General features: G+C 49.6%; 1 protein-coding gene across 1 annotated transcript in view; it reads left to right on the top strand.

The window, feature by feature from the left end:
• Positions 1 to 25,407, top strand: part of SDK1 (sidekick cell adhesion molecule 1) — an 821,758-nt gene that overhangs the window by 590,137 nt on the left and 206,214 nt on the right. The window contains exons 6-7 of the mRNA XM_081822645.1: positions 18,981 to 19,092; positions 19,778 to 19,968. Coding sequence (XP_081678771.1) covers positions 18,981 to 19,092; positions 19,778 to 19,968 — 303 coding nt within the window. The remainder of the gene's footprint in view (positions 1 to 18,980; positions 19,093 to 19,777; positions 19,969 to 25,407) is intronic.

Here is a 25,407-nt window from a genome sequence, read left to right on the forward strand (position 1 = left end):
TGTTCGCTCATGTTACGTGTGCACTGCAGGCCTTGTAGGGCACTGGGGTCGGCTCACAGGAGGTAAGGTGCTCAGACCCGGGCTGCAGCTCGTGCCACTGTTCTTCGTTGCTGCCATCCCCACGGGAGGCTTTAGGCTCACCACACGGGACATGGGCGCCTCACATCCTCACAAGGATCATCCTCCCCTTGTGCCTAGAGGGAGCAGAGAAGTCAGAACAGTGGTGAGCATCATGATGGTGACGTATCCCACCCCAGCTAAGCGTGAAGCTTGAACTGGCGGGCATTGGGGCAGTGGTCAGGGTCTGAGTATGAGGAGCTGGATGGAGTTCCAGGAGGATCAGCCTAAGTTCAGCTCTGAAATGACCACCCTGGCTGTGGAGTTCCTCAGTCTTCTCTTCTCTGTGGGCTTTCTCCTCTGCTGCTCGTGCATGGTCGCACCTAGGACCTTCTCATTGGAGTCAGGATGGGGTAGCAGTTAAGAGCACAAATTCTAGCCATAAGCCTGGGTGGTTTGTATCCCAGCTCTGCCCTGTGATGTTGGGCAGGTGACCTACCTTGTGAGTCTCAATTTTCTGTCAAAATGGGAGCAATAAAAAAGATACATAATGATGAAAGCAAGATGATTGGCACAGTGTCCGGCCCACACCAAGTAGTTAATAAATGTTTGCTATCGTTCTTATAATCTCTGAAAACATTCCACTGATGGGATCTTTAATTCTGTTCAGTTCCCCTCCCATTGACCTTCCCTAACCTTTGCCCTCTTTACCTTATTGAAACCTAACTCGTGTCTGCTCACCCAATCCGTGAGTCTTTTCCTACACACCATGGCGGCCACATTTTCATTATTTCCTTGTGCACATCAGTCCTTTCTTGACCAGCGTGCCCACCTTGCCAAGGCTCCACCCATCTTCCCCCCTGCTTCTGCAGGGCTGAAGTTCCATAGACAGTGAGTGGGTGTTGTCTGTACTCTGGGGAATGTCAGTGCTGCACAAAGATCCTTGGACTCCTCTCAGGTTCCTCCTGCCTCTTTTTCCCTGCCGGTGGTCCCAGGCCTTGCCTCCTTCCACAGGCTTCACCTGGTGGCTGGTTAGATGGAGAACCTGATTTAGAATCTGTGTGTGCACGGGGTACCCAAGTGGTGCCCCCATGTGCCCCTGAAGGTTTGAGAAGCACTGACTTAGAAGATATCGATTAAAAGGTCTTAAGAGTAGGTGTAGAACCCTACATGGTTTCCAGTGCTCTGGAAGCGGAAAATACCGATGTCAAATTAAGCTAATTAGAGAGTGGGTTGAAATTAACTAACCAGAAAAGACTCTCTGAGGAAAATAAGTTTTGGACCAGGTTTGGGAAAAGAAAAGTGTATTTATAAATGTATGTAAGACTGGTTACTTTCATCATTGTTCAGAGCATCTTTATCTACAGCCATTACTTACAAAAGCCTGGTTGTGAAAGAATGATTTCCTCACCTGTCCTACTGAATTATTTTTATTTTGTTATTTTTCTTTATGCAAATAAAAACAAATATGCACAGGTAGTCTTATTTCTGCCCCCTTTTGTACCTCAAAAGCCACCCCTTGTACATCCTTTCAGCACGGTGCTTTTCATGTGTCAAGATGTCGTGGAGATGGCTATACTGGCCCGTGAAGAGCTTTCTCCTCATGTTTTACACGTGCACAGGACCATGTTCACGTTTCGCTTCTCAGATGATGTTTAAGAGTCTTTCACACAACAGGCACCGACCCTTACCTGTGAGAGGTCCTAGCCCCAGAAAATAATTTACGAAACCCATGTTAAGTTTCTATGCCTCTTCTAAAAACGGACTCCTTCAAGTAACCACCACAACATTTCAGCTGAGGTTATTTTAGGCTACTCTGTCTTTCCCAAACAGGACTTAAATTTCAAAATCAAGAAATATTTGTTTCTTTGAGACACTTTGCAAAGACTCAACCAAAGGCAGGTCCCTCTTTCTGGAGGACTAATTCTGGGAGAATTCTTGACTTATATTCAGTCGTATGGGGTCACCTTCAGCCTCCTAATACACCCCTCTGTCTCCCGTGGTGAGTTTCACCAAGCATCCTGAGGCCGATCGACCCTATGCTGGTTACCCAGAGAGTGCCATCCTGCCTTCAGCCCCTTTCCCACTCTCCCTGTGTTCAGGCTTATCAGACATTTTACTGCTTATCGACGAGTTGTCTCAGGGATTGAACAGAGACTAAGTCAAATTTTTGAATAAAGATGGCATCCTCTTATTGGAAGCTTTGGGAGAGGTTTGGTGGAAGTGCCTGTTGTCTAATGATTTGCCATAATTGCTTTTGGATTTCCTATAAATTCTCCATAAATCTGTTATTCCTGCTGCCTCACAGAAAGCCAAGCACCCACGCTGCTTTAAAACTACAGAAGAGTGCTAAGTATGTGAAATGTGCTTAGTGTTCATTTATTTGAACTGATCGTTTGCACAGTCCAGATTTGCTGAGTAATCATCGACCTTCCACATTTTAAATAGGCCCACACTGACCAGCTTCTTTCTTAATATATTTGAACAACTGCATAAATGGGATTAGGGCTTTATTTTTTATTCACCTGCCTTCCTGTCTATGTGAACAGACTTCTTGTATTTCCACCAACAATACACTCCCCTCTCAATGACATTTGTGATAATGTATTTGTAAGTGTGTATCTTAAGAGGGATCTTAGCTATGTTTTTGTACACTTAATCTTTATATACCCAGCTTCCGCTTTCTATATTCTCTCTGTCTCTATCATCAACCTTAGATTTATTGTTGGTGCTGATTTTAGACCAAAATATAAATGAGATTGTGTTGACATTTTAAAAAACCTTGCTTCATAGCAGATTGAGTAGAGAACCAGTTGGTTTAAATAGATAACCTTGGTTCATACCAGAAAATGTCTTGTTCTAGCTGAGTACTCTATTCTTGCACTGTGGGACTGACTTTATTCATTTAATGGAAGCCAGGGCAGACAGGAAAAGAAATATTTTCTTCTCTTAAGATTTCCTGATTTGTTTGTACCTATGTTTTGACACCCAAGGGTAATTCTGATATAGCAACTTCTAACAACAGCAAAAAAAAAAAAAGAGAGATGGGGAACTCCCTCTACAGTTAGGATTTCTCATTCTTCACTCTCAAAGCATCCATGTTCTGCCTCATTCTGTGGCCTTGTTTGCTGTGCTCCTCATCAAGGACAACCACCCACCTAATTCCCAGAGATAGAGGGAGAAAGAGTACACATGATGGATGGGAGGGGGAGAGAGAGAGAGAGACCTGTGTGCTCAGACTGGATGTGGCACTGTTCTGCAGCCAAATTCTGAGCCTGATTATTTATTCTGCTCAGGGTCAGGGCTCCCTACTTGGGATGCTAAATAGCCAATGAGGCCGCGCCCAGCACCTGCCGTGGTGCGTTGGGAATAGTCGGTGCCGCCATGTTGACAGAGGGTACGGCCCTTGCCAGCCCCACCTAGAGTTGAGGTAAGGTGAAGTCCCCTCCTCTTCATCCTGAGAGAAATGCTCCTTTATCCTAATGACAGAAAACGGAATGTGGTTCCATTCCTGAACTCATTTTGGAACGCATCTGGCTGAAGGACTTGGTTGTCCCTCAAGTTATTTACTTAACTGTTTATTGTTTGGGAACATTTACATTTCACAGTTGCTTTGAGATGGTTAGGATAGAAATCCTGCAAGATTTTCTGTTTGAGAGTTTGCCCTCCTCTAGGATGAAATAAGTAAGAAATTGATGACCTAAAAACATGGCAGAGGAAGTGTTCATCAATATATTTGAGTGAACATTTGTGTTTAGGGTGGGGATACATTAAGAAAACGCCAAGGGATTGAAAAATCTTTCTTCAGTTCTGTGTATAACCACCTTTGAGAATTTTAGTTTTGTGAAACACTAAATGTGGAAAAGAGAGGTTTTATTTGGCTTTGGATTTCTGGTTTTATTTAAGGTATCAGCCTTATATGGAAAAATCAAAAGAGGGTCATTTGTTGGTCCTTACCCCTTCTGGTAAGGAACTGGAGCCTTGAGAAACCCATTTTCCCCAGATTGGCCCTCAGCTCTGTGTGTTTTCACACGGCTGGGGAAGGATATAAAATCTAAAGCTTTCTATTTTATGTTGTTCCAATCAAGAAAAGTCTTCAAAACATAACAGCCCTGGGCCTGTTCACCAGCAGCGTGGCTTCCTGAGCAGGCTTCTTTATAACCAGACTATGAATTTACCTGGAGCTCTGATGGCCATAATTTCTAGTCTATGAATTGAACAGTAGTATCTTGTAGCAAGTGAAAATAACTTCAATTTAGTCTGGTTTTCTAAAGATCCTTATTGTATTTTAAGGAGGAGGGCACGGTTGTGATTTTCAAGATCTATTCTGCTGAACAGACTGTGACCCCTTTCTCTCTTATTTATCTCCTTTTTAGTTTTTTCTTTTTTTTTAAAAGATTTTATTTATTTATTTGAGACAGAGAGAATGAGAGAGAGAGCACATGAGGGGGGAGGGGTCAGAGGGAGAAGAAGACTCCCTGCAGAGCAGGGAGCCCGATGCGGGACTCGATCCCGGGACTCCAGGATCATGACCTGAGCCGAAGGCAGTCGCTTAACCAACTGAGCCACCCAGGCGCCCTTTTTAGTTTTTTCTTTCTCTCATGTGCTCAGAACATTTGTTAAGTTAATTTTCTGTTTTCTCCAGGGACTCGGGATTGAATTTCTTTGTTCTTGGTTTTATCTATTAAAGACACTTTCCTAGTTACAGATTCTGTTTGTGAATCACATGCTTTATAAAGAACATCTGATTTTCCGCAGGATGTGAGCTTGGCACCTGGTCACAGACATACCCCAGGAGCCGAGCTGCACTACTCTCCAGACACCTATATGTACAACTCTTGTCTTGGGAAGAGATGTTGATATTTTAGGAACAGATCTGGAGATCCATTTGAAAAATGTAAGTTAGGGTCATTCAATTTGGCAAGCATCTATTAGGCACTTACTATTTGCCAAAGACTGTGAACACAAAGGGGTTTATAAGCATCACACCTATAAGGAGTTTATAGTGGATGGAGCAGTTATGCTATACAGACCTCTTTGTCTGGAGGAGAGAGGGTCTCATCTTACTTTCCCCCAGAAACCAAGTGTGTGAGTCTGATGAAGATGTGAGTGTGATAGTTTACTTAGAGGTGATCCCCAGACATACAGGTAAAGGGGTGTGTAAAGGGGAAGAGCAAGATGCCGATACGGGGAGCACGCGTGAGCCCATCACCTCTGTGAGTGCCTGTTCTCGGTACCCAGGAGACCTCAGAGGGAGTTGGAAGCCACTTTAGTGCCACTTATGCCTTTCTGGTTGAGAACAACTCTCAGGGATATTAATTTACTGGCCTTCTGGCCTGTCAACCTCACCCCTGTAGGCCAATGTCGTGGAAAGCCGTGACATTTGCTTTTCCTTTTTGTAATGCAAGTGCCCGACTTAAGCCGAGATGTCCCAGCACCCATTTCAAAGATGGCTGTCTTGGAATCAACTCACTGCCAGCCTCAGGCCGAGACAAAGAGCCAGGCTGCCTCTGCACTGAGGCTCTTCGTTTAGAGCTCTGAGTGGATTTTGATAACTGACCCCTTGGGCCTCTTACTTTTTCTCCCCTGGACTTCAAATTACTGCTTTTATGTTTTTAATGCACCAATAAAGAGTGAGCCTGTGAAACCATAGGCCTGCCCCGCTCAGCCCCCGTAGAAGCAGAACCCCCAGCCTGTACACTCTGTCTTTTCCCCTGTCTCTCTCAGTCTTGCTCTAGCTGCCCACCTCCCTGCATGGCCCTGATTATGCTGCATAATTCCCAAGTCTCCTGAGTAATAAACCTTGATTTTGTTCACGTAGCCCCAGTGGTTGTTGCTGAAGGGTGTCTTTGAAGCGTAGTAAGAACCATGAGGACCAGTCCAAGCATAACACTGGTTATTGTTAGGCTGGGACTGGCACAAACGACAAGCCATGCCCCTGACCAGAGAGTGACCTCGGGTGGGAACCCCCAGGTGCTAGCAGAGGGCCCTGGGCTCGTACGTGAGGGGCGAGCAGCGGAGACTGTGGGCAGGCCCGGGCACCACTGTCTAAAGAGTGCTTTCAGCGACTGTGAACAGCAGGCCGTGTTGTTGTATATACACCGTAGACGGTATGCTCATATTCAAAATGATCAAAGGCTGAAAACTATAAAACCCTTGGAAGAAAACACAGGGGAAAGCTCCACGATGTTGGATGCTTTCTTGGCTACAACACAAAAAGCACAGGCAACAAATGAAAAATAGACGAATTGGGCTCCATCAAAATTTAAAAAGCTTTACATCAAAGGACACTATCAACAGAGTAAAAAGGCAACCCATGAAATAGGAAAAATATTTACAAATCTTATATCCAGGGATTAATATCCAGAATACATAAAGAACTCCTACAACAAGCAACCTGCACCCTGATCTAAGACACAGGACTGGAATAGACATTTTCCAAAGATGATGTACAAACGGACAACAAGCACATGGAAAGATGATCAGCTTCACTAATGATTTGGATAAACAAAATGCAGTCCTTCCATACAGCAGAATATTATCCAGCCTTAAACAGGAAGAGAATTTTGACAAATGTTGTAGCATGTGTGAGCCTTGAAGACTAAGTGACATAAACTAGTCACAAAGGAGATAAATACTGTTTGGTTCCATTTATACGAGGCACCTAGAATAAAACTCATGGGGACAGGAAGTAGATGGTGGGCGCCAGGGGCTGGGGAGGTGGGGGGTGCAGTTAAGTGTTGATGGGGACAAAGTTTCAGTTTGGGAAGATGAGAAAGTTCTGGAGATGGCTGGTGGTGATGGTTGCAGAACAATATGAATTAATGCCACAGAACTGTACACTTAAAAATGGTTTCAGGCGCCTGGGTGGCTCAGTTGGTTAAGCGACTGCTTTCGGCTCAGGTCATGATCCCAGAGTCCTGGGATCGAGTCCCACATCGGGCTCCCGCCTCAGCGGGGAGCCTGCTTCTCCCTCTGACCCTATCCCCTCTCATGCTGTTTCTCTCTCTCTCTGTCTCTCTCAAATAAATAAATAAAAATTAAAAAATTTAAAAAAAAATGGTAACTTTCATGTTAAGTATATTTAACCACAATAAGGAAAAAAAGTGCACCACGTGTACAAAGAGGGCAGATCATTGTTACCGAGGCCCTGGGAAACTTTCATGGAGGAAGTGACATGTTCCCAGGCCTGGATGCATGGGTGGGATTCAGGGGGAAGCAGGTCAGGTGGGGGCACTCGGGTCAGAGGGGGCAGCCAGATGCTTTGGCGTGCCATGTGGTCTGGCCATTGAAGCTCAGGAATACGGAGCTGTGAAGGAGACACTGAGGCAGAGAAGACCCAGCTGCCTCGTGCCTGTGGTCACCTGGGGTCTGGCCTCAGCCAGCAGGTCAGGGAAGCTGTCTGCGGTGTGGCCAAGGGTCCTCAGTGAGACTGTTACTCCTCGGGTCTGTGACATCCAGCCTGGCAGAGTTCTCCCAGAGACACAGGAAGGAGAGACTTGTCCCCAGACCTCCACTCGGAGTTCACTCGAGGGGTTTTTATTGAGCACCTAACGAAGCATCAGGCACTGTCTGAGGCTCCTGTTCTTGTGAGCTCGTGGGGAGACACAGACGAACAAAACCAACAAGTCCAGTGAGCCGCATGTCAGGCAGTGAAGGGCCAGGGGAAAGCTGACCAGGGCAGAGGGGTGGGCACGGAGCCCCCCAGCCTGCAGGGGCAGAGATCAGCAAGCACTGTAGCTCATGTCTGCAACATGATGGCTTGGTGGCTGTTAGGAAAAATCTAATGTGGTTCTGATCCGTCCCTTACAGTCTAGTAAATGCAGTGATGTTCTTCCTACGGATCTGCCAACCTCTAAATATTTTGCGTCTCTCATTTGAACTTTGAAGAGAACTCTTTGCCAGAGAGCTCCTCCCGCTTGGGCGGTGGAGGAGGACCGAGCCTGCGGTGGCCCCTGCCGAGGGGCCCTGCGTTTTCCCCTTGTCCTTGCTAACAGCCTCAGAGGGGCATCAGTTGCCCTGGTGGGCTTGGGCTCCGTGCCCAGATTCGCACGTCTGGCACATTTGCTCAAGGGAATTTCTTAATTAAAGCTAAAAGTGATCTGTTATTGTTCCTAATTACATTCTCAATAATTTTAGAATGCCATTCAGAAAATTGACCTACTCTGGTGAAAAATAGATTCTCTTACCCCTCTAGCCCACCCAGATGGCCTGTAGTCCCAGTTTTTGTGTTGGTTATGGTTGTTCTAGTATGAAGTGGTAGATTATGCATTTATGTGTTTAAATAAAAAGCAGGTTATCAGCTCCTGTCTCTCGAATCACATATTTGGGTCACTCCAGCGTCCAGTCAAGCTGAATCCTGTCTTCTGTATACCAATTTGTGCTCATCCCCAAATAAATAGATAAATAAGCCCACTGTAGAGCTGCCTTCTATTACCTTCATTTTTCTCTGCCCAGTACAAAGCTGACGAAAACACATTCTTTGTTACATTCCATTCATTTCCAAATGCGCAAGTTTTCAAATATGTTATAAATGAGAAGAAAGGAAACTGCTGGATTGTTTGTCAAACTGTCATATTATTTTATTTATCGTCTCTTGTCAATACAAAAGTCCAGAAGTGTACTGAGATAAAAATGGAAGTACATGTAAAGATAAAATTTTAAATGGCATAGACTGCTGTATTTCCTCCCATTTTTCTCCCTCCTCCTGTTGGGTAGTAAACAAGAATTGGGTCAGCTGGTGCACACTCCTCTCAAGAGTGCCACCGGAGCATCTGTGGTTGCGTTTGCCCCCAGGAGCCTGCCGCCGACCCCATGTACCCGCTCCCCACACCACACTGGCGTGGTGCCGTCGCGGTTCGTGACCGGGTTCTGGCTGGCCAGTGATGAGGGACACGGCGTCTAAGAGAATAGGAAAGTTTCTGAGACACCTCCACACACCACAGATTATTAATACTCCAGCTTCACCTCTTCAGGAGCCGGGTGACTACAAATTAAAAAGTGAACTCGGGGAAAGAAAGAGGTGGGAGGAACCTTCTACTTAGTGAAGAAGATTTTTTTTTTCTATTAGGAGAGAAATTGTCCCGTTTATTTCAGTTGTCACAATATAGCTCCTGTTAACATTGTCCAAGTTTTGCCACCAGAAAATCACCTCATGGAGTTCTAGCAAATGACCTGATCTGTGTTGCTGATACACCTCTCAATGGAGCACATTTTAATGAAAAAAAATAATAATATTGATTTCTATGAGTTCTTGGAGATATATTTAAGTTAGTTATATTGGTTATTTGTATATATATTTATATATTTATTTATTTTATTTATATATATTTATATATAAGTTATTTATATATTATTTATTTTTAATTTATATATATAATATATTTATATATGTTATTTATATGTAAATAACTTGTATATATATACTTTATATATATTTATATATTTTTATGTATTTTTTGGGGGGGTGTATGTCAGTCTCTTAAAAATATGTACCCTGGGGTTCAGCGATTACAGGATCTGAGCTATTGAGATGCTGGCTCCCCAGGGTGGCAGGAAATCAGACATACCTGTTGAGATGGTTTTGCAGGCAGGAAAGCACTTAATCCCTTTGCCAGGCCATTTTAATAATGCAGAGAAGGATAATAGACTCCAAGCAGTTGTAAAGCAATTGATGAACAGAAAAGCCACCTGATTTTCTTTGAGTATCTTGGAGCTGTTTTCACTCCTCCCCCAAAAGAGCACCAGGGTCCCTTGCTGTGCATGGGAGAAGGTCAAGAATCACAAAAGACCAATTAAATGACACTTTTCATTGTCAGGAAGCAGGTTGAGAATGGTCAGAGCCAGCCTGTTAGCAGACACTGAGCTCCAGAAGTGAACAAAGAGCACCTCCAGCTCGACAATGTTGTGTGTGGGGTACAATGCAGTCCTTGTTGCTGAAGGTTGGGAGTTTTACCTGCATACAGCTCTGCATTCCTTAGCGTTGTCCCACAAGGTAAATTCAAAGATTCATCTTCCAAAACTGAGCAGAATAAAGGATACAAACATAGTGATCCGAAGGGGCACCTGCACCCCAATGTCTATAGCAGCAATGTCCACAATAGTCAAATTATGGAAAGAGCCCAGATGTCCATCGACAGATGAATGGGTAAAGAAGATGTGGTGTATATGTACAATGGAATATTGCTCACACATCAAAAAATGAAATCTTGCTATTTACAATGACGTGGATGGAACTAAAGGGTATTATGCTGAGCGAAATAAGTCAATCAATCAGAGAAAGACAAATACCATATGATCTCACTCATAAGTGGAATTTAAGAAACAAAACAGAGGAGCATAGGGGAAGGGAGGGGAAAAATCAAACAAGATGATATCAGAGAGGGAGACAAACCATAAGAGACTTTTAATCATAGGAAACAAACTGAGGGTTGCTTGGAGGGGAGCGGGGTGGGAGATGGGGGTAACTGGGTGATAACATTAAGGAGGGCACATGATGTAATGAGCACTGGGTGTGATATGCAACTGATGAATCACTGAACTCTACCTCTGAAACTAATAATACACTGTATGTTAATTAATTGAATTTAAATAAAATTTTAAAAATAAAAATTTTTAAAAATTAAAAAAAAAAACACTGAGCAGAAGTAGCCTTGATTTTATATGTGGGAATTCCTGTCTACTTGGAACAAAATAATGGCATAAACTCTAATTTCCATAGTGTCAGAAGCTCCTTCTCTTCCCGGCCTGCTCTTCCCGCAGTCCTTTCTAGACTTGGCTGCCCGCCCTTGTGCTGCTGGGGTTTGTCCCAGGCCTGCCTTCTGTCCTTGCTCTTCCGGCTCTCCCAGAGAGGTCTTCTTGTCTCAGGATTTCAGCCACCGCTCCCGCGCTGACCAGCCGATGCCCCCAGACACCCCACAGGCACCTGAACATGGCCAACTTCTCCTCTATCCTAATACACGGACGTCCTCACCCCCAATCCCGTGCTTTCTTCCAAGTTTTCACCCCTGAGTTGCCCTGCCGCCCACCCAAACCACTCCAGCCAGCAACCCGGAGCACTTCTGTGCACAAATCCAGCTGCCCGAGGCCCCTGTCCTCCCTCTCCCTCCTCCCCGTGGCGTCCCACCGTCTCCTACTCAGTAGGGTCCCCTCCTCGGGGTCCTTCGGTGACTCCATTCTCCACTGGACTGAGTCCATGCTCCACCCAGAAGCACTTCCCCTCAACCTCCAGAGGGACTGACACTTTCCCATACAGGCTGGGCGGGTTTCCACGCTCTTTGTTTCCTGTTCCTGAAATGCCTTTCCTTCCCTCCTCCGCCTGGTGAATGCCTGTGCGTCTTTCAAGGACATGGCTCAGGCTTCCCGAATTCCCCTGGAAGACTCAACCTCGTGGCCACACACCCACCCTGTCCTGCGGTGTCCCTGCCTGCTCCTCTCCTAGCCCCACACAGCCTGTCCGTGCTTGCTCTGTTAACCGGACGTCTTCCTCTGCTAACGCACACCTCCCTGATGACACTGACCTCGCACGTTAAACCTCTGAATCCCCAGCACCAGCTCAGCGCCTGGCTGCAGTGCGCTTGAACTACAAGGCCATTGTTATGTTGCTGTTGTCCGTAGATGCTGTGCTGACAATAACCAACCCTGTTTGGTTTGGACAAGACTTAGTTCTTCATTTAACAAGTACCTGCAGAAGGGCTGTTATGGCCGAAGCACATCGTTTCATACCCAGATGAATAACTCGGACATCCTCCCTTATTCCAAGAGACGGACACACCCAGGGGCGCCTGGGGGGCTCAGTTGGTGAAGCGTCTGCCTTCCGCTCAGGTCATGGTCCCGGGGTCCTGGGATCGAGCCCTGCGTCGGGCTCCCTGCTTGGCGGGAAGCCTGCTTCTCCCTCTGCCTCTGCCCCTCCCCCTGCTCATGCTCTCTCACTCTGTCTCTCAAATAAATAAATAAAGTCTTAAAAAAAAATTTTGTTTTAAATTTTTGTTTTAAAGGTGAACAAACGTACGGGCACATGATGATGTTGCGGGGAGCTGAGAGCCACATGCGGGAGGAGCCAGGGCACCCGTGGTGCTAGGTGGGAGGGGCCGCTGTTGTTCTGTCCAGATAGCCAGTTGCCTGAATCTTAAAGCTTTTCTGTAACTGTTAAGGTCATCTGCTCAACACAAGCAATATGTGTTATTATTATTGGTATTGAACAAAGATTAAAAAAAGGAAAGCCAAGGAGCCTTCGTTGTCTTTTACTCCCTGCTTGCTTTCAACCCTACTTTCTCTTTTGTTCCTCCAAATTTGGGGCTGATTCTTTCTGGAGCAGGAAGATCTTGAGGTTTCAAATAGTCCTGTAGCTTCCATTACCTGCTAGCTTCTTGATGAGATGCTGCTTTTACAAAACTGAAGGCCCTGTAGCTGCAGACACACTAAGCACTGAAGGGCCAGAGTGGCTTTCTAATCTCAGAAAGCGTGGCAGCTATCATAATACCGTTCTTCCTCGAACAAAGGCACCTCTCACGGAACACGTCTGCTTGTGTGTTAGAAGGGCACGCGGCTTGCTCATTTCGCACCTGTTTACGTGGGAGCTGTGCTGCCCGGGTTTTGTATCTCAGGGCAAACGTGACTCAGCACCCTTCGGTGGAGGACAGCGTTCAACCTCATTATTCTCTGGCGTGGCCCGGGGAAGAACATGGTAGCGTGCCAGCTGCCGAGCCCATGACCTCAGCCCTGCTTGAGCTGGCTGCTGCAAAGCTTTCCTGAGGTGTATTTGCCAGGAGCACCCACCTATGAATCAGGAAACTCGAGACAGTGGTGCTAATAGAGAAAACCAAAACGTGGGATTTGCTATCTCAGATGGCCTGGAAAATTCTACTCCTTTAGGACCCAGAGTCTTATTGAAAGAAAGAAGTCTGTATTTTTTAATGAGATGTTGATATCTTTGAAACAAGAGAGTGTGGGGAAAGGTGTCTATGCTCGGGGCTCCGTGTGCCTGCCTCTGAGCTGTGAATGGGGCGCAGGGTGTTCATCTTCGAGAGCCAGGACACTGGCCCCAAACACCTTCAGGGCCCCAGTGGGGAGGACAGTGCTGGCAGAAGAGATGGCTGGGACAGAGCAGGGGGTGAGGGCTCTGTTCCCAACCCCATGATAGTACTGTTAGCCCCCAAGTTCGTGCAATGCCCTCTCCGTGTCCAAAGAACACCCATACCTACAGGCGCACATACACGTACCCTCGCTTGTAATGGCCCTATGAAGTGCTTATCGGTTTACAAATGAAGAAGTCTTGGAGAAGTTAGGTGACTTGTTCCCAAACAATTAGGAGCTGTGGTGGTATTTCCAGATCGCTTGGATTCAAAACTGTTCTCTTTATAACTGTGCCTTTCAGCTGTTGGGCGCGTGGGAACCTCGTCTGGGTAGTTGGGGGCAGGGAGAGAAGCTTGGAGTGGGGTAGGGGCCTGGGCCAGGGGAACCTGATGGAGTCTGTTCCCCGGGGCCAGGCCAGCACCCCACATCCCCATGTCCACGTGTCCAGCAGAAGGGCTGGTGGTCAACAGCTAGCATGTCATCACTGCATGTGCTCAGGATGGGGCTGTCCTCCTCACAGCCAAATGCAAGGGAAGAGCAGGGGAAGGCACGGTTATGGGACAACAGCCAGGTGGGACTGGAGGAGACCAGCCACGTGTCAGAGGGTGTTAGCATCCGAGGCAGGTGGCACAGCCCGATTCAGGGCTCAGGAGCGGTTCTGGGCTCCGCCTGGGTGGGGTAAGGACAGAGTCCCGTCTAGAGAGGCTCAGGACGCGGGCACACAGAGACCGATGCTGAATGTCGTTGTTGTCTGTGTGCTGTGCTAGGCACGGACCCATGGGGCTGATGGCCCCCCGCCGCCGTCTGTCTGGCCAGGGCTTGCCCACAGGCTGCAGGTGGAAACGGAGACCCCGGTTAGGGAGAGTCTTTCTTTCCTTTCCTTTTTTTTTTTAACTCTGAAGAAAGAATTTTTATTCTTGCCCATTTCACTGACCAGGAGTGTGACTAGAACCAGTGGTTCCCAGCCAGGGACAGTTTTGCTGCACAGGGGACATTTCTCAATGCCAAGAGACTTTTTTTCTTTTACATTACATCCTCAGATCTTATTTATCTTATAAGTAAAAATTTGTCCCTTCTGACAACCTTTACCCATTTTTCTGCACCCCTGCCTCTGGCAACCACAGTCTGTTCTGCTTCTGTGAGCTCCTCGTTGTAGATTCCTTATGTAAGTGAGATCGTACGATGTTTGTCTTTCTCTGACTCATCTCACTTAGCACAATGACCTCGAAGTTCATCCATGTTGTAGCAAATGGCCATATTTCCTTGCTTCTCATGGCTGAATTTTATTCCACCAACGTACCACGTGTTCTTTAGCTGTTTCTCTCCACATGGACACATATGTCGTTTCCATGTCTTGGCTGTTGTGAGTGATGCTGCCGTGAATGTGGGGGGGGGGCGCGCAGAACTCTCTTTGCGTCAGTGGTTTCTTTTCCTTTGGGTCCATACCCCAAAATGAGATTGCTGGATCATGTGGTAGTTGTATTTTTAATTTTTAGTTTTCTGAGGAATGGGTAGAGGTGGTGTTGGAGACAGGACGGAAGAATGAACTTTGGGAGCAGAAAGACAAAAGACCAAGTGTGGGGGAATACACCGGAGTCGCTACTGAGCCTTGAGATGAGTCGGCGTCTGCCCCATTGCACACATCCCAAAGCCCGTCCCTGACTGCTCTCCACAAGCCTGAACCCATCTGGCCTTTCCCTCTCAGAGATGGCAGCTTCTCTCTCCACAGACATCCCCATATCCAGCCATCAGCAAACTCTGACCCTGCCCTTGAAAAGTGCCCCACACCTAGTTTCCATCCCCACCACCCAGTCTTTCGGTCACCTGGCTGACCTCCCGTGTCCTCCCTTGCCCCCTATGGTGCATTCCGGGGTTTGATTCTTAAAACAGGCTCTCATCATGTCATCCTCTGCCCCATCCTCTTCCCACCCGCCTTTAGGATGTTGCCCAGAGTTCTCCCCGAGGCGCGAGGCCCTCCCTGAGCCGACCCCTCCCATCACCACCTCTCACTCCACGTCTCCCCTTGCCCTCAGGGCTCCAGCCTGCGGCCCCTGGCAGCTACCCCAGCACCCCGAGCCTGCCGGGCAGCGAGGGCTCTGCGGTGCTCTGTCCCCCGCCTGGAATGCCCTGCACCCAGGCCTCCCCAGGCTGGTTTTCCTCCCCCTCCCCCCCACTCCTGCTGGGTTCCCGACCCCGAGTCTGTCTCCCTGTCTCCCGATGCTTGCTCTTCCCCTAAAGCCTTGCAACGGGGTGTCTGCCATTCACCCTCCTTCATTCACAACTCTACAGCTTTAGGAGTTCAGGTGAACTTTGAACTTTTTTGTTGTTGTTTGAGAGACGTGATCTTCTTTAAATGTACTTTTTAATTAAATGCAACCTCGACAACTTCCCCCTACTTAGCTCTCCAGTGATTAAGGGGTTCATGGGAGAGGGAGATTGACGAGGATTAGGTGCCGTTTCCCAGGCTTGGATGCTGTATTCCCTTCACTGCTAAAGCGTCGGCCTTGCTGCTGCGGAAGCTGCCTGGTGCCCATTTGTTGCTGACCTCTACAGAAAGCCTCTTTTGATTCAAAGCCTTCACCTCCAACCGCCTAAAACCAGCCTGGGAAATGTTCAGGTGGAAAACCACAGTAAAGTCTCCATTAAGGAAATGCTTGGGGGAAGGAGCATTCTAGTCAATTTAATTCTTGTTAACTGAGCACCACCAGAGTTTTTATCAGGAGCACGGCATTATGCGAAAGGAAGTTGACAAATTTTGGATGGAGACTTTATTTAAGCCCTTTCTCTGCCATTTGAAGTCACGTGACTCTGGGCCTCAATTTTCTCATCTATAAAAGGGGGGCCAATAATACCTCTCTTATTGTCGTGTCATTAGATTAAATGGGGAAGCGTTTGCAAGTCATTTATCGATCGATAGGCTTGGTGGCTACATGGGGGCTTGGTAAAGTGTGTTCCCTTCCCCCTCGTCCCTTTGTTTTCATTCTTCTCAGAAATAATTCTTAATACATTGGCATATAGCATTTTAAAAATCTTGTGTTAATATAGAACATTGAAGGAGAGGGTAATATTCCTGGTGGAGGTAGCAGTGACTCATTATTGTGGAATATTTATGAAAAAATAACCAATCATTAAGGATTTTGAGTGCTTTTGTATCTCAGACACTGTGGAATAGCAGAAATAAAGAGGTCATTTTATTCTTTTTGAAATGCCTAGGTATTCTTCTTTGCATCTCTCTTCTAAAAATTGAATGTGGGGAAAAACATTGGTGGATAAGTCAGCATGGCAGGTTCAAAATGGCAGATAAAGCATCTCTATTACCGCCTCTCACTTAAAAAACAAGTAAAAAACGTCTAAAAAGCAGTAAAGGAATAAGAGTCTGAGGAGCACAATGACACAAAGAAAGCGACAAGAACGACTCGCAGATGGGGGGTGAAACCGTTTCTGGAGAACCGCTCTCATGGCGGAATGGGGGCCCCGGGGGCGAAGGGAGTAGGCTGGGCTATGGAGGGGCTGATCATGACCTGGAGCTGGAGACAGAGGGAAGAGGGAAGAGTTTGTCTCTGGAACAATCCACTTCCTGCCCTGCTACCGTATGCAGAATAGTCAGCAGCTAAACAGGACAGACAGATGGACACCTACTAAGGTTCTCCTCCACCGAGGACGAATGGTCCAGAGGGAAAACCTCTGCACTCTGGGATCTGGGGTCTCTGCAGAATAGTAGTGACTCGGGGGTCATCCATCTGCCCATGCAGATTCGACTGAAATTTAAGTTCTTGAGAAGAAGAGAGTGCTCCAGCCTCGTGGGCTGTGCTGAGCACGGTCCCCGCTGTTGGGAGATCTGCGTTCTGGGCGCGCGGGTGAAATCGTACGGTGGCTTCTGTCAGCAGTTTCAACAGCACGTGCGCAGCTTTGCTCTGATCTTGCTGCGGGGGCTCCCAGGAGTCAAGGTCACCTCACCAGCAGGACCACAAATACTCCACTGAGGAATGACCACAGTTTAATCGCACCTCTTACCCCTGCGTCTCCAAAAGTGTCCTGTGCCCCAAATCAAACCCAAGTAGTCACTGGACTTGTCCAGCCGAGCCCGCGGGTGAGGCACCTGGCACAGCGTGTTGGTGCGTGCGAAAGTGAGTTACAGAAATACCACTGCTCAGTCTGTCGGTGTGGCCGGAACCCTCGACAGAGCGGTGCTGCCCTGTCCCACTCGCCCCCGAGGGGCGTAAGCTGGGCCCTGGCGCTTCCCGGTGTCACGCGCACCGTGTCCCAGGTCAGCGTGCCATCGAGGCCGACCAGCCGGGGGCCTGTCCTCCCCGGGCAGTGACAAGTGCTGAGCACAGGATTCCTCCTCTGCCACCGTGGCTGAGCAGTGATTAATGCCAAATTAGCACCTTGCTCAGTGACCTTTTAGCATTCGCCGCTGCTCTCCTTCACTTCACATAACTATCTGCAAATATTAGCTTCTCAGGTCATTTCTCCTCATCAGCAACTTTCACAGATGACAGGCAGGTTGTTAATCTGATTGGCAGTCAGCTTCTGTCCTTTGCCCCATCATGAAAGTGTCTCTGCTCGGGCATCTCAGGAATCCCATAAACAGCCCAGCGACCTCTACGATGTTCCAAGCAGAGAGCCTCAGAAGGAGGCTCCCACAGAGGCCCTGCCGGGCTCGCTTCGAGGGCAGAGAGGCTGGGAAGGGCTTGAAACCACCCCTGGGACTCGTGGAAACTGGCTTCTATCAACATCACCATGTATAGGTTAAAAAATTAATTTGTTGGCTCTGCACACACCAAGCTTCTTCTTTTTTCTTTTTTCTTTATTTTGTAATTCACATGAACCTTTAAATCAAAAATCACATACTACTTAAGCAGTGAAGGCAGAACACAGACAAGGCCAGTCCTTGTTTTCCCTGCCGTGTAGCCGGGCGGGTGGGCAAGAGTCTCACCGCAGAGTTGTCCCCAGCGCTGGGAATGGGGGCCTGGCGCTCCACCGTCAGGTACTAGACAAATCATTTTGCATTTGCAAAATCTAAATTTATTTTTATTTCCAGTCTCTGCCTTCTCCACTCTCTATCGAAATCCCTGTTCTAGAAATGTTGGATCCGTCTTCAGTTCCCCTAAATAAACAGCAGTAAAGTGTACTCTGGTTAGTTTAGTTTTGATATTACATGTATTTTAGAGAAAAGTGGCAAAGACGTGTCATATTTTTTTCTCCCTTGTCACCAGAAGTACGAGCTAAATTATTTATAGTCTGACACTCACAAAACAGAGATGGATTCAGGATATTTACCTTTCAGAGAAGAAAAAGGGATTGAAAGTACACGGACAGAACAGACCACTTTGTTGATTGAATATGTTTGCTCTGGGGAGTCGCATTTGGGCCCAAGTGAGAACGCCAACCCCTTTCTAACACCACACGTGCCCAGCAGAGTGCCTGATGCGTGGAATATTTGTGGAAATAAGCAGACTTGAAAAGAGTGGGTGGACTAGGTAACTCAATAAGCAGAGTCTTAAGTCAATGAAAAAATGAAGTCAGCAAACATTTTGGAAAATGCTCAACACTCTACAGCCCTTATCCACATGATGTCCAGGCGGCGGTGTAAGGCCCTGGGTCCCTTGACTTCCAGCCAGAATGCTCACTCACCGGCGATGGATTCCACCCTAGGCTCCTACGGTCTGATGAAGGCCAGTGACAGTGAGCATGCCCAAGGGCTCCCCGCAAGGGGTTGGGGTGGGGCTGTGACATTCGGGTGTCCTATCGGGGCGGCTTGACAAGATCCCCCGTTTGTTATGTTCCAGTCTTCCCATCTTCCGTACTTAGGAGAGTCCTGTGGACTTTTGCTTTCTCTGCCACAGGAGATGTCGGCACCCCCGAAACCATGCCGCCCGTCATTGTGATTCCTCCGGGCAACAGAAGTGTGGTGGCTGGGTCCAGTGAGATCACCTTGGAGTGCATCGCCAATGCCAGGTACGCGGCTGGTGCTGCCCTGGGGATACGAATCCATTCTAACTGTGATGAGATGGACCTTCAGTGGAAAGACACATCACACATGTGCTTGCTCTCCTAGCAGCAGTGGTCTTGTTTGTGCAGCTGGGCTACACGCACAACACGCATGGGAAGATAGGGACCCGACCCCCCAAGCCTGGGACCACAGGGCTTACATTGAACGTACTGTGGGTGCTGGTGGAGGGCGTCTGCGGAGAGTCCAGCTGAGGACGGGGCAGTTCAGTCCTCTGGGTGCAAAGGAGAGAGTTCGTCCCTCTTCTCCTCTGCAGTGCTAGGTGTCCTCGGCCTAGTTAGTGGTCGCTCCAGAATTCAGTTCCCGCAATCTCGCCTCCCATGTAGCCAGGTCCTCTAGTAGTATTTATTTTAAACATTCTTTTCCTGTGCAAATGGAATCATTAGCACTTATGGTCCATTGCTGCTGCAATTAGCTATCCTTGCTCAATAGCCCTTGAGCAGAATGTATTGTTGATGCGTGCCGTAAGGGAGTCGAGCTGTATCTGGATTGATTTTTAAATGTCCGTTGTTCAACCCGCCATGGTTCCTGGTAGAATTAGCTTTGTCAAGCTTGTGCTGAATGCCTGGAATTGTTAGTACTGCCATCTACCTGACTCACCCTCGCTGTCACTCATGCCCTGTGTCCTCCCAGGCCTGTCGAAGAGCTGCGTGTGAACTGGAAGAGGAACGGGGTGAGGATCGCCGGAGGGCTGCACAGCTTTGGGAGGCGCCTCACCATCGGCAGCCCGACGTCCGCAGACACCGGGGTGTACATCTGTGAGGCGACGCTGAGAGGGAGTGCTTTCGACGCAGCCACCGCGAAAGCCTTTCTGTCTATCACAGGTAACGCTGGCGGCAGAGGCGCGGCCCCCTCGCCGCGCGGCCCCCTCGCCGAGCAGCCCCTCGCAGCATGGCCTTGGAAGCAGCCCAGAATCAGCCACGTCTCCGCGGCTCCCTTTCTAACTCAGAAAATGAGGGCGACGCAGAGACTACCTTCCAAATTCACCCTGTTCTTTTTCCAAGAACATAAGCCCACTGAACGCAAAGCGCTGATGTTCTGAGTACTTCCAACAAGTGTTATTCTGGATCCTTCCGATCACAGAGCTTGGGAAGTGACGTGGTGAGGCCCTTGGCACATACGTCACCCTCCTGTGCTGGCCTCTCTGCCACTAAGCTTCTCTGTAGCCCTCGCTGGGCTATTATGGTCAGTTTTCAGAGATTATCCTATTACTGGTATTTTTTGACCCAGAAAAAAGAAGCTTTGGGATATTACCTTCTGTTAAATTAAAAGGTGAGAACAGAGCTCCTTCCTAGGACGTGCGCCAAGGGTCACTCCTGAGCCAAGAAGAGCAAGAAGATAAAATTCGGCACGTAGAGTTGCTCTAGACGCTGGAAAGTGTCAGTGTTGAGGGAGCGTGCGTTGTTCGGTGGCTAAGGGAATCCTCCGTGTATTTTCGGATTATGGTAAGATCACATTACATTGTGAAGCAAGTGCCTTTATTTCTCACGTTTCTTCGGCTTCTGTAATACTTTGTCTTCCTACGTGGCTGTGGTCACTATCGCCGTGAGCCGTCCAGTAGGATGGTGGCCGCGGCAGGTAAGAGGGGCCGTGGCGGCTGAGCCCAGGCAGGAGAATCTTTCTCTCTGGGAGGAAGGGAATGAGAACGAGAACGGTCAGATCAGCAGAGAGCCCTGGGGAGGGCTGTGGCTCCCACATATGTCACAGTTTGCCACTTTGCAGACTAAGAAAGAATAAAAGCTTGTGTTTTCATATGAAATTAGCAAGAGTATCAAGAAAGGCTGCATAGAAGGCGGTTTGCCTTGAGTGTTGTCACACTCCTTTCGATCATGAAGAAATGGTTCTGTGGCCTGAAAACCACCTGGCTGAATACACGCAAACCTGTCAGTCCCTCCGAACGGAGCATAAAGATTCTTAAAGTATCAGGAAGGCAGGCCTGAGTCGCACGTCGCTGCGGACTCCTAGTAGGGGACTGAGCCGGTTCTCTTGCTGCCTCTCTCCTTGTGCTTCCGACGGAGGGAAACACCGCAGTCCCATGCCCCGCGAGGACTGTCCTTCCTTCACGATGTGAGCATAGCACCTTATAGATGGAACCAGAATTAACATTTGAGGTGTGTCCGTCTCCAGGAGACAGGACTGTATTGTGTTAAAACATCTCAAGGTGATTTAAACAGGAGGAGAAATTTATCTTATGTTTGTTTCCATCATAATTCCTTTTAGAAATATTTAAATGTATCCTATGAACTTTGGTTTTGCGTTGACAACTGAATTCCAGAGGAGACTGTTGGCCACTCTGTGTTCCGGCTTTGAAGGCTTTGAAAGGGACACAACCCTGTGTCCTTGTGATGTTGGTTTACACTCCCTTTTATTCACCAGAATGTGCTGTGACAGGGAGGATTTTGTGAAGGCATCATCCTGGGAAAGCCCTGAGGGTGCCTCTGTGAATCCAGAGTGGTTGGGAGATGTCGGCCCAGGCCCGGCCACCTGGTGGGGGGCTCCCCGGGGCGCCGTGGGGCCGGCAGGCGTCCGGAGCAGGCGGGTGCAGGAAGGCGGAGTCGCGCTGGCTCTCAGGGACTCTCATCTGGGCTCACGAGACAAGACAGGGTCGTGGAGGCTGTCAACTCCGCTGGCGTGTTGCCTGGTTTCCCAGGTTTACACGGGAGTGCGGGCCTCGCCACCCCTGCCGCACGTCCTGGTGGCCTCCCGGGGCCGTGCTCCCGGCACCTGACCTCTGCTCCACCCTTTCTCCTGACCAGCCCTCCACGGGCTCCCGACAGCCCCCCGCTCCCCCCGCAGGCTGAGGCAGACGCCGCGGCCCGCCCGCCCGGCCGCAACTGCTCGCACCACCGTTCCTTCCTGGCGGCCTTCCCTGGCCACTGGAGCCGAGGCGACCTCCTGCAGCCCGCTGGAAGCGCGGGGTCTGAGGGACGGTGGATAAATAGCTGAGCTCCCTCCCTGCTGTGGCGGGGATGTGACCTGGACACCCTGGCTGCCCGTGTCCCCAGGGGTGAGCTGATTCGGTCACGTGCTCATTTCAGCTGACCTCCCTCTGCTGGTGGTGTTTCCACCCCCTGCCCGATCAACCGTGGGCCGCTGGGCTGGGCTGTGGGGACAGACCTGGGCTCAGACTCCCTCGGCACCACTCACGGGCTCGAACACGTCCCTTAGCCGCTGCTGGCCTCAGCTCCCACATCTGTAAACTGTAGACGAGGTAGGAAGTGATATGGGTGCTGGTCACAGACGCCCGGAAGCAGCGGCTTCATGCGTCGTGGTAGAGCGCGGCGTTGTTGAAGTTGTTTACCGACACACACTTCACGGTCCCTGAAATCAGGGTGTGTCTCACGATCCCTGGAAGCAGTTTCTTTCTTGGGGATAAATACAGCGAGGCTGCCTCTTACCCACAGCTGCAGTGCCCCAGATTCGGTGGGACAGAGCGTGTACCTCCTCCTGTCCACACTGACAGACCAACACTGGCTCCTGCCACTGCCGTTCACACGCTTCCCGGCTTCTGGGAGGGCCCGTGTCCCCTCACGCCGCCCGCACTCAGACATGCGTCGGGGCGAGTGGCTACTGTCCCCAGCCGTCTCTGTGCGTCTCGGTCTGTTCTGGTTTGCAGACGCAGGTCATTCAGGAATTCCAAAATCGCATCATTAAAATCACAGATTCCTCGTACCCTCTCCTGGCTGACGCCAATGCCACAATCAGGAGTTACAGCTGTACTGGAAGGTTCTCTAGAGCTGAGACTGAGCCGCTCTTCAGCGCTTGAATCCCAATATAAGATGCTTCCTCCCCTCTCCTCCCCTCCTGCTCTTCCTTCCTTTCCTCCACTTAACATTTCTTGAGTCTACATCTTGGACACCGTGCTGGGCATTGGTGACGGTGCTGCGAAAAAGTGGCCGTGGCCCCCGGCATCCGGGAGCCCTGTGTGGAAGGCAGGCCCTCACGAGGCAGTTACGACTCAGCGGAGCACGCCCGCGCAGACAGCGAGGGGCGCCTGACCCCACGCGGCGGGTGCCGGGGCCAGAGGCTCTCCGGACGTCCGGCCAGGATGGAACCCTGCGGCGGGCCTTGTAACCCATTCACGCTGGTTTAGGATGAGCTCAAGATGTCTTCTTTCTGGTTTTACATATGGCGACGGTGGAAGCACCCACATTAATCATCGGTGCCCTGTGACACCTGGAACTTACCTGTACAACAGGTCATTACCGAATGAAGCTCAGAAAATAGAGCTGTTACAGAACTGTTTCTAAAACAAGAGGGAAACTTGTACGAGGCCAACACCAGTGGCGCTTGGGTCATTTGCTGAATGCGGGATGGGCAGGCCAGCTGTGATACCCCGGGATGGAGCGGGGTTCAGGAGGCAGGGGGCCGCGAGCGTGCTCTTCCGGGCCGCCTGGCCATCTCAGCCCCCCACCCCTGCTGGTCTGCCAACCATTTGTGGAGTGCAGTGTGTGCAGGACCCTCCTGAAGGGCCAGCGTGGGCAGAGGACGAAGGAGGGTGTGCAAAGATGAAGGGGATGCAGCTGCTCCCCTGAAGGCCTTCAAGGATGTCAGGTCTTTGGTGATCTCCTGTATCTCTCCATCCATCGGATAGTTTTTAAGTGTCTCCCCAGAAGCTACGACAGGCACTACCAGCACAGAGATGGGGAGGACACAGTTCTGCTCCGAAGAAGGTCCCACGTGGAGGTCGGGGGGACCTCTGCGGAAGGAGGGCGCTAGGGCCGATCTTGAAGACCGACTCGGGATTTGCCAACAAGCCAGGTCTTCTCGTGCTGTGGGCTCTGGACTCCCTTCTCGGTCTCCCCTTCCAGCGGCAGGAAGGTTGCTGCTTTTAGGGGTTCCGGGGATAGGACTGGGCCCAGCCAGCTAATCCAAAGTCAGCTGTCCATTTCAAGATGGACAGCCTTCACCACACCTGCAGAGGCCGTCTTGCCACATAGTGTGACTTGCTCCCAGGTGTCGGTGACTAGGGGGTGGACACCTTGGGGCCATTCTTCCCACCACAGTGGACAAAGACACCACGTGTGGATGACGGGTGGCAAGTCAGGGACTTGGGTCTCGCGGTAAGTCCTACTCAGGACAGGCCCTGCCTCTCAGATGTGGGGACTTTGGCAGGAGAGCATGAAGAATCCTTGGGACGATGGACCATCTGCCGTAGCTGCCTCCACGAGGCCAGGATGAGCACTGTACGGCCCTGGCATTTCGGAGGGTGGGGGATTTGATAGAGGCCTTGGACATAGGCTGCCTGGGAGGCATCCCACCTCCTGTTCTGAGGCCTGGGCAGTGAAGGATGATCGGCGTGGCTGGCCGTTTCTCAACTCGGGATGGGAACCTTTTCCTGACGTCTTCCTATGGTTTCAAGAGAGATGAACGTGTTTGTTTCAATCCCCAGTTTTACTGGCTGTAGCTGTGATACATTTTTGAAAGTCCGGTGTGCACCGGTATCAGCACTGTGCCCTTTCTAGAAAGGTCGCTGCCAGTTAGCTAAGATGCACACTTGCCCCTCAGGTTAAGTGGCTGCAAGAGTCTGTGCACAGGAGAACTAATTCACAACGAACTCACCATTCACCCCACAGCCCTCGCGTCGTGGACATGCCTGGTGCGCCTCCACTTTTGTCCTTAGGGCTGACTACGTGTAAAAGTAGCTGGGGGTTAAGAGAAGAGATCTTCCGAGCACCTGTTGAGTTATGTTGACATGAAGGGTCAGCTGTGGGCGAAATCGTGACACATACGTAGTGGGGAAAAGAAATACGATTACCGTCAGAAGCTACGGGGCCTTTCAGGGTCTTGGCAGCTACTCACCCACTCTGCTTCGCTCAGCCGCCTGGAAAAGTTTCAGGAACAAGGCAGGAGTATCAGTAAAAGAACAAACATGCTCAGCCCGTGCCGTTCCTGGCCTTCCTAGTTGTCAGCCATGCAAGCCTCCTGGTTACTGGCTCCAGAGGAGAGAGACGGCACTTGGCAACATTGGCAGGACACCCTTCCAGACTGTGCCCGAGGAGCCTCGCGGCTCTGCGGTCGGTGCTGCCGAGTCTGTGGGGCGGGTGCGTTTGTGCCAGGCTCCCATGGTAACTGTCTGCAGTAGGGAATGGCGGTGTTCACAGATGAGTGGCCCCGGCCAGGCCTCTAATGCCCTCCAGCCCCGGAGCCGTCCGCTCAGCTCGAGCCCGCTTCGGGCCACAGTGTGACAAGCACCTGTTGTCTCCGACCCCGGGCTAGGTCCTCCCCGGCCCTGGGGGGAAGCTGAGTGGCATTGCAGAGTG

Source organism: Leptonychotes weddellii, chromosome 5 (genome assembly GCF_054177405.1).
Source record: "Leptonychotes weddellii isolate Sample4059 chromosome 5, ASM5417740v2, whole genome shotgun sequence".
Lineage (NCBI taxonomy): Eukaryota > Metazoa > Chordata > Mammalia > Carnivora > Phocidae > Leptonychotes > Leptonychotes weddellii.